Source organism: Cyprinodon tularosa, unplaced genomic scaffold (genome assembly GCF_016077235.1).
Source record: "Cyprinodon tularosa strain WSP-4 unplaced genomic scaffold, ASM1607723v1 ctg636, whole genome shotgun sequence".
NCBI classification, from domain to species: Eukaryota; Metazoa; Chordata; class Actinopteri; order Cyprinodontiformes; family Cyprinodontidae; genus Cyprinodon; species Cyprinodon tularosa.
Window position 1 is genome coordinate 1,227,327 of NW_024039381.1, and position 18,314 is coordinate 1,245,640.

The following is an 18,314-nucleotide window of genomic DNA, read 5'->3' on the forward strand; positions in this document are numbered from 1 at the left end:
TTATCAGTAATCAAATTTATGGTACTTTTAAAAGGCCTGAAAAGCGCCCAGGGAAGCTGATATGTTTGGATTAATCAAGATCTTCATCGGAACAAACACTTATCCTGTGAATGAATATTAGATGGGAGCTGGAGTTTAGTTTGAGTGTAAATGTTTACCGTCCTGTTTGGACAAACTTGTTTGTGCGATGGTTGCGATTGCTAAAGTTGAAGGTAAACTGAGAGTAAGTGCGTCCTCCTGCAGCGGACCCTCTCCGGGGCTTTATTTGCTCCATATGGTCTCTGACATGGTACCCGAGAGGAGGAAGAGGGGGAGAAAAAAAAAAGGAAAACCACGGGTGGGCGGAGGAAAAGCCTACTATTTGTCCGTCCTGAAATTTGATTCAGAAGTTCAGGATCCTGGAAGACAAAAAGCAAACCGAGGGGGAGGGAAGCAGGACGGAGGAGTAAACCAACACTGCAAGCTCCCAGTAAGTTCATTTTGGAGGAGAAAACTAGTTTTTTTTTTTTCTGTTCAGTGAAGCACATTGATTTGGATTTGAAACCAGTGTTTGAGTTTTACATGTAACCCATCAGCTCCTGAGTGCCGGTGAGTGATTTCTGAATGACTTTGCGTTTTACGCACCGCTTCATATGGATTCAGGCGCTTCATCAGATCCATTTAATGAGAAATCTGAAGATTCCTGCAGACTTCTACTCTGAACAAAGCTTAACTTATTTATTTTAGACCAAAAACGTATTTAACAGTTTCTCGGCTGCATGGAAAAAACTTTTTTTTGTTGTTTTCTCTCTCTCTCTAACCCCCCTATATGCCAGCTCTGACAAACCACACTGATTTATCCTCCCGGGGCCCGTAGGCCCCCTAATTGTAATCTATACATCTAAGATTCTCATTTGTTTAGAAACTGGTCGTGCACGAATAGGTTTGCGTGCTGACTCCAGCACCGCAGCTGGATGTGCGCCAGAATAAAAAAAAAAGAGCAGGAGAAAAAGCTCTAAACGCAATCTGCAGATGTGATTGAAATGGTTCAAGCGGTGCCAGACCCACAAAAGGCGCCCTGTTGGGGCTATTGTACTTTCAGCTGGCAGAGCCTTTCATCAGCTTGGAGCATTTTATGGTTTTCTTTTAAGACGTCGGCTAAAAAGAAAGACTTAAAACTTGATTTTTTTACTTTACAATTTAAAGATCAGGGCCGGCCCAAGGCTAAACTAGGTGTGGTAGTGCGCCTGCCACCACAACACCACCCTGTATACCACCCTGGATATAACATGGTTAAGTTACTTTTTTTGTTTGTTTGTTTTTTTATTGAAAAAAGCTCCTGATTAACTTCCCTTTTTGCAAACCCCTTTCCCATTTGTTATACCTAATGATCAGAGGTGTCAAATAACGAAGTACAAATACTTCGTTACTGTACTTAAGTACACTTTTTAGGTATCTATACTTTACTCCATGACTTATTTTTCTTCCTACTTCTGACTTCTACTCATTGCATTTTTTCACAAGTATCTGTACGTTTTATTCCTTACATTTATAAAACAAACGTTACTCGTTACTCTTGGCTTCAGTTAAATGTTTATAAATATTTTTTTCACGTCATGTGCGCCATCCAATGCAGATCATTAGCTCCATTCCCATCTAGTGAAAACTATTGTAAATGGATGAGTCATATAATGCAAACACTTAGTGGTTAGCTAAAGGAAATCATCAGAAGCAAGCAGGTGTTCTTCAAACTGCAAACGTGAATTGTCTATGCCATGCTACAATGTCAGATTCAGAAAAAGATGTTCAATTCAATTCAATTCAGTTTATTTATATAGTGCCAAATTCACAACACATGTCATCTCAAGGCACTTTACAGTTCAACCAGATCATACAGTCAAATTGATACAAAGTTTTCTATCTAAGGAAAACCAGTTGATTGCATTGACTCATTGACTCAAATACAATCCCCCACACTAAGCATGCTTGTAGCGACAGTGGAGAGGAAAAACTCCCTTTTAACAGGAAGAAACCTCCAGCAGAACCAGGCTCAGTGTGAGCGGCCATCTGCCGAGGCCGACTGGGGTTCAAGGAGACAGAAGCAGAGATACAAAAAGCAGCTGTAAAAGGCGGCCCCGTCCAGGAAACACACAGCCAGGCAGACGAGCTCCAAGGCAGCTCCCATGCCAGAGGACGAAGAGAGCACATCCACTCAGTCACGGCCAGAGAAACAGGACCACACTGGAAAACAGGCCGATCTCCAACATCTATTAACAAGGGTGTTGATAGAAGCAGCACAGCTGATGTTTTTTTCCAGGATGACGTCACAGCCAAACAGGAACAGACGAGGCAAAGCTACTCTGAGGAAAAGCAGAGAGAGCAGAAGGTTAGAGATTGAACTAACAGATTCTGCAGAATAGGAGAACAGAGAGAAAATGAAGCAGAATGATGAAATGGGGGTCCCTATGTCCTCCAAAAGTCTAAGCCTATAGCAGCATAACTATAGAGATAGCTCAGGATAACCTGAGCCACCCTAACTATAAGCTTTATCAAAAATGAAAGTTTTAAGCCTAGCCTTAAAAGTAGACAGGGTGTCTGCCTCACGGACTAAAACTGGTAGTTGGTTCCACAGGAGAGGAGCCTGATAACTAAAAGATCTGCCTCCCATTCTACTTTTAGAAATTCTAGGAACCACTAGTAAACCTGCAGATTGAGAGCGAAGTGCTCTGTTAGGAACATAAGGAACAATCAGATCTCTGATATAAGATGGAGCTTGGCCATTTAAGGCTTTATATGTGAGAAGGAGGATTTTAAATTCTATTCTTGATTTAACAGGAAGCCAATGAAGAGAAGCCAGGATAGGAGAGATATGATCTCTCTTTTTCATTTTCATTAGAACTCTGGCTGCAGCATTTTGGATCAGCTGAAGGCTTTTAACTACAGTTTGTGGACTTCCTGATAGTAAAGAATTACAATAGTCCAGCCTTGAAGTAACAAATGCATGGACTAGTTTCTCAGCATCACCCCTGGACAGGATATTTCTAATTTTTGCAATGTTCCTCAGATGAAAGAAGGAAATTCTAGAAACCTCTTTGATATGGGATTTAAATGACAGGTCCTGATCAAAAATAACACCAAGATTTTTTACTTTATTATCTGAAATCAGTTTAATCCCATCCAAATGAAGTGACTGGCTAATCAGTTTCTTTTTCAGAGACTCTGGTCCAAAGACTATAACTTCTGTTTTGTCTGCATTCAGAAGCAGAAAGTTAAGAGTCATCCAGGTTTTTATGTCTTCAAGACATGCCTGTAATCTATGTAATGGGTTAGCTTCATCTGGATTTATAGACAGATATAGCTGGGTATCATCAACATAACAGTGGAAATTAATCCCATGCTGTCTAATAATTCTACCAATTGGGAGCATGTATAAAGTAAAGAGAATTGGTCCTAGCACTGATCCCTGTGGTACTCCACAGGTAACCTTTGAGCGTGTTGAAGATCTATCATTAACATGAACAAACTGAATTCGATCAGATAGATAAGATTTGAACCAGTCTAGTGCTGTTCCTTTAATTCCAACAAAATATTCAAGTCTTTCTAAAAGAATATTATGGTCAACTGTATCAAATGCAGCACTAAGATCCAACAGGACGAGCACAGATACAAGTCCATTATCTGAGGCCATGAGAATATCATTAGTGACTTTCACCAGAGCTGTTTCAGTGCTATGATGAGCTCTAAAGCCAGACTGAAACTCTTCAAAAAGTTCATTATGGTGGAAGTGATCGCAAACTTGTTTGGCAACTACTTTCTCAAGAATTTTGGATAAGAAAGGAAGATTGGATATAGGTCTATAATTGACCAAGTCATCTGGGTCAAGAGACGGTTTCTTAAGCAGAGGTTTAATTACAGCAATCTTAAAAGCTTTAGGTACATATCCCTGTAACAGAGATAGATTAATCACATCTAAAATGGAGGAGGAGATCAAAGGGAATACCTCCTTAAATAACCTGGTTGGAACTGGATCTAACATACAAGTTGAAGGCTTAGATGAAGACAATAATTTTGCTAATTCAGAGAGTTCAACTGGATCAAAGCAGTCTAAACCCGGTTCAGATTCCATGACTACCTCAGGTACAATCGCGGATCGAGGAGTGCTTATGATCTTATTTTTAATAAGATCAATCTTATTTATAAAGAATCCCATAAAATCATTGCTGCTAAGAGCAGGTGGAATGGACGGTTCAACAGAGCTATGGCTCTGGGTGAGTTTGGCAACTGTATTAAAAAGAAATCTAGGATTATTCTTATTCTCCTCTATTAATGAGGAGAAGTATGCTGCTCTTGCTTTACAAAGGGTCCTCTTATACAGCAGTAAACCATTTTTCCAGACTAGGAAGGACTCTCGCAGGCCTGTGGAGCGATATTTTCTCTCCAGTTTCCTAGCATTTTGCTTCAAAGTACGCAGCTCTGCATTAAACCAAGGAGCAAGCTTTCTATTTTTAACGGTTTTCATTTTCAAAGGAGCTGCGTTGTCTAAGGCAATACGCAGAGAACTAGCAACCCCATCAACAAAATCATCAACCTGTGAAGGGGAATAAGCTAAGCTTTTGCACTCTGCAGCACTGCTCAGTGACACAGAGCAGAGAGAAAGTGAAGCAGATTCTTTAAAATTTATAACTGCACTATCTGATAAAGATCTACTAAAATTGAACCTTCTTTTGGGGGAGGAGAACTCTGTTAAAGTAATCCTGAAGGTTATTAGAAAGTGGTCAGAGAGGACAGGGTTGTGAGGAAATACTGTTATTTCTTCACATTATATGCCGTATGTCAGCACAAGATCCAAAGTATGAAGATGAGAATGCGTGGGACTATTCACATTTTGAACAAAGCCAATAGTGTCTAAGATAGCATTAAAGGCTGCTCTTAAGCTATCGCCTTCAATGTCAGCATGGATGTTAAAATCTCCCACTATGATGACCCTGTCAGTATTTAATACCAAATCAGAAAGGAACTCTGAAAACTCATCTAAAAATTCAGAGTAAGGACCTGGTGGACGATACAAAGTTACAAAAAGAAGAGGTTTTCTTGCCTTGAAATTTGGATCAGGGAAATTAAGGGTTAAATGTTCAAAAGAGTTGTAGGTATTAATTGTTTTGGGAGTAATCAGTAAGTCAGACTGGAAGATTGTTGCTACTCCTCCTCCTCGCCCAGAACTTCTGGGGATGTGAAAATTTAAATAGCTTGAAGGAGTTGCCTCATTTATGCTCACATAATCCTCTTGCTGCAGCCAGGTTTCTGTAAGGCAAAACAAGTCAATGTGATTATCACAAATCAAGTCATTAACTAGTAGACTTTTAGAGGAAAGCGATCTTATGTTAAACAGACCGCATTTAATTGTTTTAACTTTTTCCCCAATTGGAGTTATTTTGATTTTAATTAGATTATCATGATTTACTCCTTTGGGAATCTTTGCTAATTTATTAGATTTTGGTCGTGGGCAAGACACTGTCTGGATGGAGTAAAGAGTGGGTAACAGTAGAGAAGCTGCAGAGATGTGTGTTAAACTACAACTCTGCTTCCTGGTCTGCACCCTGGGTGGTCAGGGTTTTGGAGGACTAATAAATGTGGCCAGATTCCTAGAAAGAAGAGCTGCACCATCCAAAGTGGGATGGATGCCGTCTCTCCGAATCAGACCAGGCTTTCCCCAAAAGGATTGCCAATTATTAATGTAGCCCACGTTGTTTTCAGGGCACCACCTAGACAACCAGCGGTTGAATGACGACATGCGGCTAAACATGTCATCACTGGTCAGATCAGGGAGGGGACCAGAGAAAATTACGGAGTCCGACATTTTTTTGGCAAACTTACACACCGAAGCAACACTAATTTTAGTGACCTCCGATCGGCGTAACCGGGTGTCATTACCACCAGCGTGAATAACAATCTTACTGTATTTAACCTTATCCTTAGCCAGTAGTTTCAGGTAGGATTTGATGTCGCCCGTTCTGGCCCCCGGCAAACATTTGACTATGGTCCCTGGTGTCTCTAATGCCACGTTTCTGACTATGGAGCTGCCAATCACCAGAGTGGGCTTCTCAGTGGGTGTGTCACTGAGTGGGGAAAACCGGTTAGAAACGTGAACGGGTTGGTGGTGACCAGTGGGCAGAGATCCACGACTACGCTTTCTGCGTACAGTTACCCAATCGCCTGGCTGCTCAGGCACTTTTGGAGGACAGCTACGTGGGGGGCCTACTTCAACAGCCTGAAGCCTGGATTCTAACTCTGACACCCTCGCCTCCAAAGCTACAAAAATACTACACTTATTACACATCCCATTATCACTAAAGGAGGCAGAGGAATAACTGAACATCTGACACAGAGAGCAGGAGAGAGGAGAGGAAGAAGGAAGAGTTGGAAAAGAGTCAAGGGAGGGAGAGAGAGAAGCCATAGCAATGCTAAGCTAGCGCTAGCCTAGGCTAGCTACTTCTTGCTATCAGAAATAAAACCGTGTGAAACTGACAAGTGCTCAGTAGAAAAGTGCAGCAGAAGGTGCTATGTTTTAAAGTAGTCAGTTAGAGTTACTTAGATACAGAGATATCACAGAGAAAATAACTTAACTTCAGATGGAGATCCTCTGAACAGCTGCACACTCAGTTGCACACTCAGTTAATCCAAACAGGAAGTGAAGTGTTGAAATGTCTGAAAAGTTGGACACAGGTGAGAGCGTATCGGGAGATGGAGACAGAGACCAACAACACCTTCCTCATCGTTGGCACTATCTCAAAGAATTTTCTAAATAGTTGAAAAATTGAGCTTTCAATTTATATAGTGAGTGGCTGTTTTTTTTAAAGGTTACTTTATACTTTAACTATTGTCCCAGTCTAGAACAGTTTTAGCAGAGCAAAGTAAAAAAAAAGACCTAGAATAGTCGGGAACCTTCCCAGGAGTGGACTGCCTTCCAAAATAATTTTTACAGGAAATCATCAACTCATCCAGGAGGTCGTAGCCAAATCCACAGCAACATCCGAACCACTGAAGACATTGGGTGACTCAGCAAAGCTCAGAAAGCAACAGAACAAAAACAAAATCTGTACAAGATGGACCAAAACCGCTGCTGACTGAAAAGAAAACAAAGGTCCGTCTCACTAGAATGCATGTTGGTGGTGATATAGGGAAAATATTCTGTGGACGACTGACCAGACAAATGTTGAAAGTTTTTTGGTGTTTTGCACCCAATTATATCTGGGGTAAAAAAACAGCATTTCAAAAAGAATAATTCAAAAAGTCAAGCATGGCGGTGGTAGTATGATGGTCTGCTGCTTTTTGGCTTCAGGGTCTTGAGAATTTTCCATTTATTATGAATTCTGCCCTCTAGCAGAAAATCTTGAAAATAAGAGAACAACTGCTTTTCGCTCAGATATCCCAGCTTCATTAAAGTGGAAAAAAGTTTCTGAAAATGTTGTTTTACACCATGTTCCCATTTATTTTGGTTCTGATCCCCATCGGGGAAGTCATATGAAACAGTTTCAGGTGCTAACCTGAGCTCTGTTTGTTGTGGGTGCAGACAGACCGGCTGGTTCTCACTAAGTGCATAATTTGTTTTCCTCAAAAACACACACTGTGCAAAAGAGAGAGGCAGAGCGTAGCTGCAGGCCCTTAAATTAGCTGCAGGGAAGCAAGCTGTAATCACTGGCTGTGTAACAGTGTAATTCAAATCTATTTTATCTCCAAGACATTTAATTAAGACTTCAGGAAAGCATATTGGCTTGGATTATCTTTCCGTTAACTTTACATCTCACTCTTTCCTGTTTGTGCTTATTGACGTTAGCGCAAGCTGCAACTTTTATGGTTGCTGTTAACTCCAACTGATGGCCTTCAAGTTGTTGAGCACACACCCCTTCGATGCCTGGCACAGATATATCAAATATTGCATTCATTTGGGGGCTTAATCAGTCAATGCCTGAAAGTTAAAGGAGCCTAAAATACGAATGCAGTGCTGCAAAAAATGCTTTGAAACTACAGTTTGTCCAACATTAAACCATTTCAATCCTTCTAGAAGTAGATAGTAGACTGGAAAATGCTCTTAACAACCACGATGACCAAGTATCTTAACATACAGCTTTAGATGTAAATATCTTAATGTATGCTCTGCTGTCAGGAGATGCTCTTCTAAATAAACAGCTGGTGTCACTAAACAGTAACAGAGGACAGAGATGATAACAGTGGAAAAGTGATGCAATGTTAGCACTATCCAGCTGTTTTCTTCCAAATTAAATGAGCTATTCCTCCATTACAAAAAACACAACAAGCTGAAATAGAACATGAGGTTCTATTTCTGCCCGCTTCTTATAGGAAAAATAATTAAGTAATAAGTCTTTATCTTCAAATAACATTTTTCCATAATTATATTGCTTACATATATCAGATTACTTTATTTTTCTCTTACTCTTGTTTACAACCCTACCTACAAAAAAAAGACATTTAAATTCAAAAGCCTCAGAAATTATTCCTAACTAATTTTTCACTTTTCTTGTTTCTATATGCCACAGTTCATTTTGTTTTTGTGTGATAAATCAGCGTAACATTAAGAATTTTTTGGAAGTTAGTGGAAAATGATGCATGTCTTTAATCTTCCAATTTTTTCCAATAAACATCTGAATAGCTGCAAATACCTATATCCAGCCTCCTTTACTCTGATGCCCCGAAGCCTAATGGAACCTATTGCCTTCAGAGGCTAGTAGTTTGTAAACAGAGTGCTCCTGTCAAACAGCTGCTCCATGAAGGCCTCAGAGGTTTTCTTAAAGAACATTAGTAAACAAACCTCAACAGGAAGGACTAGGAAACATAGCAGACGAGTCAGAGATGAAGCTATGGGCAAATCCTTAGCAGAGCCTGGTGTTAAAACTACATCACAGTTTTCTAAATCTGTTGAAGCAGTAATCAATTCATCATCTGACAACTGAAAGCTGTCAAACCTCCCAGATATGGCCATCAACCTACACAAACCTAAACTTCTAGGTGCTGAGAACCTTAATTTAAAGAAGCAGCCAATAATAACTGGAGGAGCTACATGGATCCACAGCTCTGGTGAGAAAAACATTTGATTGGTCAGCTGAAAGGTGTCCTCTTCACATATTTTTACTTAAGGGATCATATTAGACTAGAAACTCCATGTGTTTTGGGCTACATGCACTTCATTCCCCACTGGGAAACATGGCGGTGGCAGCTTCATGCTATGGGGATGCTATTCAGCTACAGGAATCGGATGGAGAGAAGATGGATGGAGGCAATTATGTGGTTTAAAAACTTTCATAAGGCGTATAAATCCTTACCAAAATCAGAAATGTAGCTGATGAATTAGTTAGTCTATTTCCGAGTAAAAGTCTGGAATAATTCTGCATTTTTCCTCTGGGAAGTTCCAGTTTCAACACGAATAATCGGTGAGGATCCCATTAATATAAAATAATTTCCCATGATATTAGGTATCTTAAGATAAAATAAAACTTTGATTGTCATATGACAAAATAACAGATATAAATGCTTACAAGGAACTTAGTTTAAATTGAGAAGCACAAATTATTTAGTCTTAAACTGAAAAAATAAAGCACAATGGTTGCACTAACACTGATCTGTTCTCTATCTGTTGCTTTGGTTTTAATTTTTAAGCTTTTCTGCTTCTTTTCTTTTTGACTGATTTGGTTTCTGTTTTATAGCAGCTTTCTGTCGCCCTCAGTTGTTTAAAGAAACCGTATAAAGCTATTTGATTAGAGATTGAAGTAAAGCTGAAATGGCTTTTAACACAGTGCTCTGTTTCCAGGTCTGCAGGCTGTAGCTGACACCAGCCTGGTTTTCCTCTGCTCCTTATCTTGCTCCTCTCAGCCTGCGTGACTATGAGCACCTCGGAGCTTCAGGCCACTGACAGGCAGAATGCGGAGGAGCTGGACACCGTGAAGGAGTCGATCAGCGACATCATCAACCAGCTCCAGGACATTGACCCCACTAGGCTCTCCTTCTCGCCGTTCCTGGACCTGGACACCCAGATCTCCCTGGCACCGGTGTCAGACAGCCCAGAATCGTCCGTGGAGGAACTGCGCTCGGCTTCTCATTCAATCTCAGGCTCCCAGCGCTCTCTGGGGCCTCCACCAGTAAAAGAGCAATTGAGAAGTGAGTCATTGCTGCTGTATTTTTTTTTTTTTATTCTCTGTCTCTTGGTCAGAGCGAAAGAAGGAAAATTAAAGCCAATCCAGACTGGTTCCAAAGGGAGTTAAAATAGAAAGTACCAACAACCTCTGGAGGAGCCACGTCAAACAGTATTTCCTGGGGCTTGGATCAAGTTTCTTTACCTTCCTTCAGTAACAAAGCAACAGGTTTACCGTAGGTCTGAACGATTTTGTCAAAAATCCAAATTGTGATTCTTTTTAACCGTTATTGCGATTTTATTTCGATTTGCCTTTCCTCTAACCACAAGCATGTAAATATTTCATTTCATGTTGTCAGTTTTTTCAAACTTGCATCTATTTTTTTTCCCACTGTGTGTTGACAAACCCACATTAAGCATATTATATATATATATATATATATATATATATATATATATATATATATATATATATATATATATGCTATGCATATATATTTTGTAAAGGACTATCTATAAAGATGGAGCTTGTTCCACTCCAATCTATAAAATGAGCGTTTAACAGGGGTGTTTGTTGGTGGAATGGTGTGTTTGAGAGCGTAGGATCCATGTGTGAGTGTCAGACCACAAAGGGAACAAAACGTTTTACAGCTTTGAAAAAGATGAAGCTGCTATTGAAATGTAACTAAACCGATGTAAATGAATTACACCGCCCCCAGACACATTTTGAATAATACCACAGAAGAGGGTGGAGCCCAGATACAGAGACGAAGAGCGGAGGGGTTCAATCAGGGGTGTAGTTAGGATAAGGGAAAGTGACATGAAATTGATATAACTAAATAATCTAAATACCTAAAATTAAAAGTTGTGCTAATTAATGCGCAATAAAATACTCACATGAAAAACGCTATTTAATAATAGCCCTACTACAACAAATCCAACTCTGTTTCTGACTGAAATGGTTATATGGTGCATTCAAGTTGTACTCGTAAACCGGAATACTATGTAGAACAGTGTTGTTTTCATTGATGATGTGATAGCCCCCGTAGTAGCCATGTATTTGAAAACTAAAGCATCCTGACTCCCCAGGTCTTAGATAAATCTAACGCATTATTATACCCAAATCAAAAAGGGGGGCTAAGGCAGAGACAACCGCCAAGCTGTAACATTTTAACCAACAGAAAAATTCAACTGCAGGAGCAAAGTTTGAACCCACAGGGGGCAGCACTGAGTTTTAGGTCCAAATACTGGAGAATGAAACAAGTTTACACAAAAATGGAAAAAGTTTCACACAATCATACCTATATTACAAAATCGACATACAAAATGGGGCTTTACTGGTGATATTGTGGTGAAACTATTATTATCTGTAACATTTTATCGTTCTTATTTATACTGTATGTATAAAAAAAAGGTTAGAATTTTATATTCATGTTTACTGTAAATATTCCTTTTGTTTATGACTGTGTTAATGCGGTGTGTAGATATTTGTCACAATCAGGAATAAAAGAAAGAATCAAGTAAACAATGCAGGTTATATATATACATAACATATATGTTATGTATGTTTATAGTTACAATGTTACAATGTTATGTAACTATTTAAAAAAAAAAAAAAAATATATATATATATATATATACATGCATTTTTAAGATTAGATTCTTTTACTAAACCAATCAATAATAGGAATGTTGTCTAAATGAAAAGTATCTTTATTGCCGACTGAAAAGTTGGTGATTTTAAAAGGTACTTTTAATCTGACAAACGATTTATGATTTTTTTTTCTTTGGAACAGAGACACATTATAAAGACTAAAAATTGCTCAGGATGATTTTCCATTACAGTGTAGCCAACAATTACTCTTAAATTATTCTCGTCAAGAGCTGAAAAGCTGTGTCGGTTTTAAAGAAGTCTGACTTATTAGAAATATTTCTCTGCACACTTTGTACTACAAAGTGTTTTCTTGAACTCTCTCATCTTTAGAAATTTTAATCAATAAAATATTTTTCCATCCGATCAGGCTATATTTGGTGCCACCAGCAGCCCAGCGCTAACCTTCCAGCACCCTCCGGAGTAAACCAGACAGAGGAGGAGGAGGAGGAGGAGCTGGATCAAACTCTTTCCAGCCCCATCATCACTTCGCACAGTTTGGACGCCACCATGGAAAACTGCAGGGGCCCCCCTCTGCTGGCCTCTCAGGGCGACATTCCCAATGGCAGGAACACACCGAGATGGAGTCCAGAATCCACCAATCTAGAGAGCACGTTGGATGAGGGCCGCCCCCTGATAGGCCCAACGCAGGAGAGTGTGGAGCTAGCTGTGTGGACCCCTGAGGGCCTGAGAGAGACTGATACAGAAGCACAGGAGCCTCCGGATCAGGGGAGATGCTGTCACTGCTGCCAGTGTAAATGCAGCCAGAGCCGTCTTCCTGCTTTCTTCTCGGTCCTGGCCTCCCTTATGTGTGCAGCTGGGATGCTCTATGCACTCTATTTCTATGTCCCCATAAGACCCCCCGACTGCCCCGACGTGACCAGCCGCATCATTTTCACCTTCTGCTGCTGCACAGTGGCTGCGCTCCCAGTGGTGCTCGGTATGCTTCAGACACAAACACTCTCTCAAATAGAACATAAAGATTAGGGGAGGATTGCTTCGGTCTGGCTTCCTCGTCTGAGAATGTTTGAGCTCTAACCTGTAATTTAATTATCTTTTAAGCCTAGTGAGGCAGACATATCCCTGGGCCTTTAGACAACCAAAATTTCCAGTCAATGCATTCTTAATGAATCTGACCTTCATGGAAGATTGACAAGAAAAAAATCAGTAGAAGTCCGTCTTGCAGAAGAACTATTTAAAGAGGTGTCAAATGAAAACAAAATTGGCAGTTTTCGGGCTTCAAGCAGAAAATGTGCAGATGATTTGAGGATGATTTTTTTATTTAATACATGAGAGTCAGAATTTCTGGTTAGATGGATGGATGGAGGTAAATGTAGGGCAAAACTTGAAGGAATAAATTTAGACACAGCAGAATACCAGACTGAGTTAGAGGCTTGTCTTCTAAAATGGCAGTAAAAATAATTACACAATAAGAGCTATAGTGTTTTAGATCAAAGCAGGGTCTAGTCAAAGTAAAGGTCTTAATCCAAATGAATTTATAAAAACATTATAAAAAGTCCTCTCTATTCAGTCTGTATGATCTGATAGAGAAAACCCTGAATAAAGGCCACAGTTACTTCAAAAGGTTGTTCTCCCAAGTATTAAACCAAGGGTTTGAATACTTATTCAGGAAAAACTTTACAGTTTCAATATTTTAAAAATTAAACATGTGGTCAATTGTGCCTCCAAAACATTTTGTGTTGGTCCAGCACATAACATCCCAACAAAATACATTGAAGTATTATTGTGTAAGGTTTACTGAGAAAGTTATATAAATATTTTAAAGAGCACAGCGGTTGGGTGAATCTATTTGTCTATTTCCCAACTTGACTAAATGAGAACACAGGTGTCAAAAACATCCCAATCATATCAGGATTGCCCTCTGACCCATATACCAAGTAGATGACACTATTTGCATTTGGCCAAATTCGCTGGCAGGAGCTCCATTCAAATGAGGGAAAAATGCAAAAACACAAAGATGCCGTCGGACAGGTTTGCTGTGAGCTTATAGTTGACAGATGGCCCAGATTGAAGAAAAAGACTGACTTATCACCTTTTTTTGCTTTGCAGCAATGCTGATGGGTGCATTATGCCAGTTCTGCTCCGGCTCCCTCAGTCTGCAGGAGTCGACGCCTCGAAGACACACTTTGCAGCAGCTTTTCGTCACATCGTCCCTGGAACAATTACTCCTTTATCTCCTCAACCTTGTCACGATGGCCACTTTACTAAATCAGGAGCAGCTGAAGTTGGTGCCTATACTGGTTTTCATGTTCATCATTGGCAGGTGAGGCCTTAAAGTGGATCAAAGCATTTAGTGGGATCCCTACACAGCTTCTTGTAGTGATATTTAACAGCTACCTACCCTTTAACTTCAAATAATTGTCACAAAACATATTAAAGCATTCATTACTTAATAACTGCTTATTTGAATACAGTCACATTAAACCTGATTAATCAATCATGATTAAACGTTTCCATAGACTTAACTCTATCCTGACAACACCCACCTTGAATTCATTTTTAGTACATGGATTGGTTCAAAAAGGTTGAATGTATTGTATTTTAGGGCTAAAAAAGCAACTAATCTTCAAAAAATTGCCATAAATGACTAGACTCAAGGCATTTTTTTTAAGTGGAACTCTAATGGTCCCCAGCATAGTTAAACGTGGACTGTAGTTAAACATGGACATGGACTCAGAGACACTAAACATCAAGGGCATGTCCAGAGGAGACAAAGATGGAGCTTTAGGCAAGGCAAGTTTATTTATATAGCACAGTGAGTACAAAGACATTTCCAACTGCTTTAACGGAATTAAACACTAAAATAGAAGTAAAATAAAAGCAGAATGAAAGCAAGTAAAAAATAGATAGATAGACAGAGCACCATCAGTTCAACACTAGTTGAAAGAGTCAAGCTCAGATTCAGACTTGAACCTCCAAAAGCATTTAAAGACAATTACAAGGTTGACTTTATATCACCTGAAGAATATTTCCAGGATTAAAGGACTAATGTCTCAGCATGATCTGGAAAAACTAATCCATGCGTTTATTTTTAGTCGAATTGATTACTGCAACAGTGTTTTCACAGGTCTGCCCAAAAAGTGGATCAGACAGCTGCAGCTGATCCAGAACGATGCTGCCCGTGTCCTCACTAAGACTAAGACAGTAGAGCACATCACCCCAGTTCTAAAGTCCTTACACTGGCTCCCTGTATCTCAGAGAATATACTTTAAAATACTTCTGTTAGTCCATAAATCTCTGAATATCTTAGCACCTAAATACATCACAGACTTGCTATTAGTGTATCAACCCTCCAGACCACTCAGGTCTTCTGGATCCAGCCTGCTCTGCATACCTAGAACCAGAACTAAACATGGAGAAGCAGCATTTAGTTCCTATGCTCCACATATCTGGAACAAACTTCTAGAAAACTGTAAAAGTGCGGAAAGCCTGAGTTCCTTTAAATCAAGACTAAAAACACATTTGTTTAGGATTGCCTTCGACTGTTCTAGTTAAACAGTTCAACTGAAACATCATTAGTTCAACTTTTTTATTTTCTTTAGTCCAGTTCTTTTTTGTTTCTGCATTTTTTATTTTATTTTTTTCCTATTTGCTTTGATTCTGTTTTATTTTCCTATATTTTAATCATGTAAAGCACTTTGTATTGTCTTTGTACTGAATTGTGCTAAACAAATAAATTTGGCTTGCCTTGCCTTGCCTCAGGCTTTTAAACATAGGTAGACCACAGTCAAGCATGGAGGTGGCAGAGTCATCCTTAGGGTCTTTAGATGTAAATAAAGGGAAAAAAAATCATAATCTTGGAAGTAACCGTCTCTTTACATCCATTTATAGAAAGCTGAAAATGTTCATCAATCTGAAAAATAACCGGAGGTGGAAAATGTGCTGAGGAAGTTTGCATCCAATTTTTTAAATTTCAACACAATATGATAGCTACCAAACTATTAGATGGTGCAGTGTGTTCCCTGGAATATTCAAGCATAACAGATGCAGGTTTGATGTTGGAGTGTTTAATAAAAGATTTTAAAAAATCCCCTGTTCTGTAAACAAGGCTGATGAGGGAAATGGTGTTTATCATAAATATCTGAACTCCACCTGATTTCCTGTGTGGGTTTGTTCTTCTCTTTCTTCACAGGCTTGTTTTCTGGTTCAGCCTCAACACGTGCAGCTCCTGGAGAGGCTTCGGTTCTGGTCTGACCTTCTTCCCTCTCCTTGCCATGGTCGTTCTCAATCTGTTTCTTATGTACAATCTGAATCTCAAACAGCCCCTCATCGGCTCTCAGGACGCCCTGTATAATCAGGTCACCCCGTCTTCCTGGTCAGGGGAAACATCACAGAGCCAGAGTGGCAAACCAGACGTCCTGCCCACAGACATCCTGGACGCGCAGTGAGAGGGAGAGCTGCGCTTTCTTCTCTGAGAGGAGGCCATCCTTCCAAAAATAGGCCATTCCTGTGGTCTGCTGCTCAGCAGAGCTACACCCGCTGCCACCATAACCTCCAACTATGTGACAGCTTTTACTTGTTGCTCCTCCTGTGTGCAGCCTTTTTCATGTGGTTTTTCGCTTTATTATCTGAAATGCAAGCGCTGTGCCTGGCTGAGGCCCTGCAGGCCTTTCAACAATGCTGTACAGATAAAACCTTTGTCTTTTTAAGCTATTCCAATGCCTATATTTAAGTACTTAAAAGCTCTCCGCTGTATGTGGCTTTGTTTGTTTTAACCTTACAGAACCACAGAGCAGCTGCAGTTGTCAAATTGTACTACTTTAACTTTATAGAGGGTTTGTACAGGACTAAGTCAGAATAAAACCCATTTGTAAGAAATATATATATATATGTCTTTTTTTCTGGTTGTTGCTGCTTTTTCCCTCGACTGGATGGTTATTCCTGGGAAATGATTGTGTACACTTTCAATTCAGGCGCTGTCATTATGTGATAACATGTTGTAGGGGTAGTCTCCACCCTGCTGGCATCCTCTCTTAAGATGAACTAGTTTGGTTTCTCAGTCAACAGGAGATTAATGAGCTTTTTAGGTTACGGTAATTAGAGGTCACACTGGCTGCTCATTCAGTTAGAAACTACACGCTTTTTTCAAGATCAAATGATAAATTCTATTTACATCTGTGGTGCTAGTAAGAATCAACCCCAAATGTTTTTTATTTAAATTAATAAAAAATAGCTTAAGAAATAAGATTAAAAATTACATGAAAGGGAGGTGTTTTAATTGATGGGATTTATGACTGTTTTTAATCTGAATTTGGTTCCATTAACCAACCAGGCGCTTCTGTTCTTTCTTTGGTCTGTCCCTCATAGGGACTTTGTTTTCAAAGTTTGAAGACGTTTCGCTTCCCATCCAGGAAGCTTTTTCAATTCAAAATGTCTGACGTAGGCTTATGGGGGGGGCCCAAACAAAGCCTTATTATGGCTTAGAAAACATGCAAATTGAACCGGAAGAATAGGTCCACCACTTAGTGATGGGGAGTCGTTAAGGTCAATACCCGATACTGGTCTATGCCTCTGAAAAGGGGAGTCGTTAGGGTTGTTGTTGGCCTGGCTAAACAGGCGAGATGTTTTGGTCCCCAGCATGGCGATGAGGATTGAGATGAATCATCTCTATCGCTGCGTTGTAGGTTTTTTAGAGCTGAAACCTGAGTCCACCTTCTCTGTTTAAGGTTGTTTTTTTCTCTCTTAACATAAATAACTTCCTTCACACCCCTATCCGTCTACTTTTTCCTAAATGTGAACTCTTTCTTAAACACAAAGCAATTCATCAATCTGCTGTTTCATCCTCTTATCATTTATTACAAGTATTATCTTATTTAGAAAGCGACAGACCCCTGAACTGGAGGGAGCGGCAGCAACATTTATTGGTTTAGAACAATGGCACTTGTCTGACAAGATTTTTTTTCTATTTGGACACTAAACACCTGGCTGCAGGCTGCTATGTGTAAACACTATAGTGGCTTAAACAGAAGCATAATATAGAACATAAAAGACAAACTGAGAGACTTTCAATGAATCTATGAACACTTTTATTTCACAATAATTTTGTAGGGGTTATATCATATCTCATCGTTTAATCTTCCAACAAATTCTGCTTGATCACCAAAACAGACATTTTTATTTAAAAACAAACATAAAAAAACTAAATCCAGCTTAGATTTTAAATCTTAACTATAAAGCAGAATCTGTTTACACATCTGATTCCTATACCTTAAATGCTTCAATGCATGTTCAGCAGACATGAAAGGTTGGTAAATATGGAGATTAATTTGTTTATAATGATAACACCTGTCTAATAGTTTGAGCCAGTAGAGTCAGGCTGCAGCTGGATTGCACAAACAATATAAAAGTAATATTAACTTGATTAAATCTTTTTAAACACAAGATTGTCCTGATGATTACATGCTGTACAAAATATTTAACTGTTTTATTAAAATATAACTTGAAGACAGGCCTGGCAGAGAAAATTAAACGGAAAATATTTATTTTTGTAATATTTCTAGGCACCATTGCTCTTATTAT

At 39.4% G+C, this 18,314-nt stretch overlaps 1 protein-coding gene across 1 annotated transcript; it reads left to right on the top strand.

Moving 5' to 3' along the window:
• The first annotated feature begins 319 nt into the window (after nt 1-319).
• LOC119798791 (transmembrane protein 79-like) lies at nt 320-16,617 on the top strand. The gene is made up of 5 exons (XM_038308405.1): nt 320-469; nt 9,803-10,149; nt 12,145-12,714; nt 13,845-14,058; nt 15,928-16,617. The coding sequence occupies exons 2-5, from the start codon at nt 9,876-9,878 to the stop codon at nt 16,181-16,183; spliced, it is 1,314 nt and encodes a 437-aa protein (XP_038164333.1). The 5' UTR covers nt 320-469; nt 9,803-9,875; the 3' UTR covers nt 16,184-16,617.
• Nucleotides 16,618-18,314: the final 1,697 nt, after the last annotated feature.

What these genes read in the sequence shown, in the direction of transcription:
- LOC119798791 (XM_038308405.1), top strand. Translation starts at nt 9,876, where the DNA reads ATGAGCACCTCGGAGCTTCAGGCCACTGACAGGCAGAATGCGGAGGAG. An exon ending in AGTAAAAGAGCAATTGAGAA is followed by an intron (nt 10,150 to 12,144) that starts GTGAGTCATTGC and finishes CCATCCGATCAG; the next exon opens with GCTATATTTGGTGCCACCAG. An exon ending in TGCGCTCCCAGTGGTGCTCG is followed by an intron (nt 12,715 to 13,844) that starts GTATGCTTCAGA and finishes TTTGCTTTGCAG; the next exon opens with CAATGCTGATGGGTGCATTA.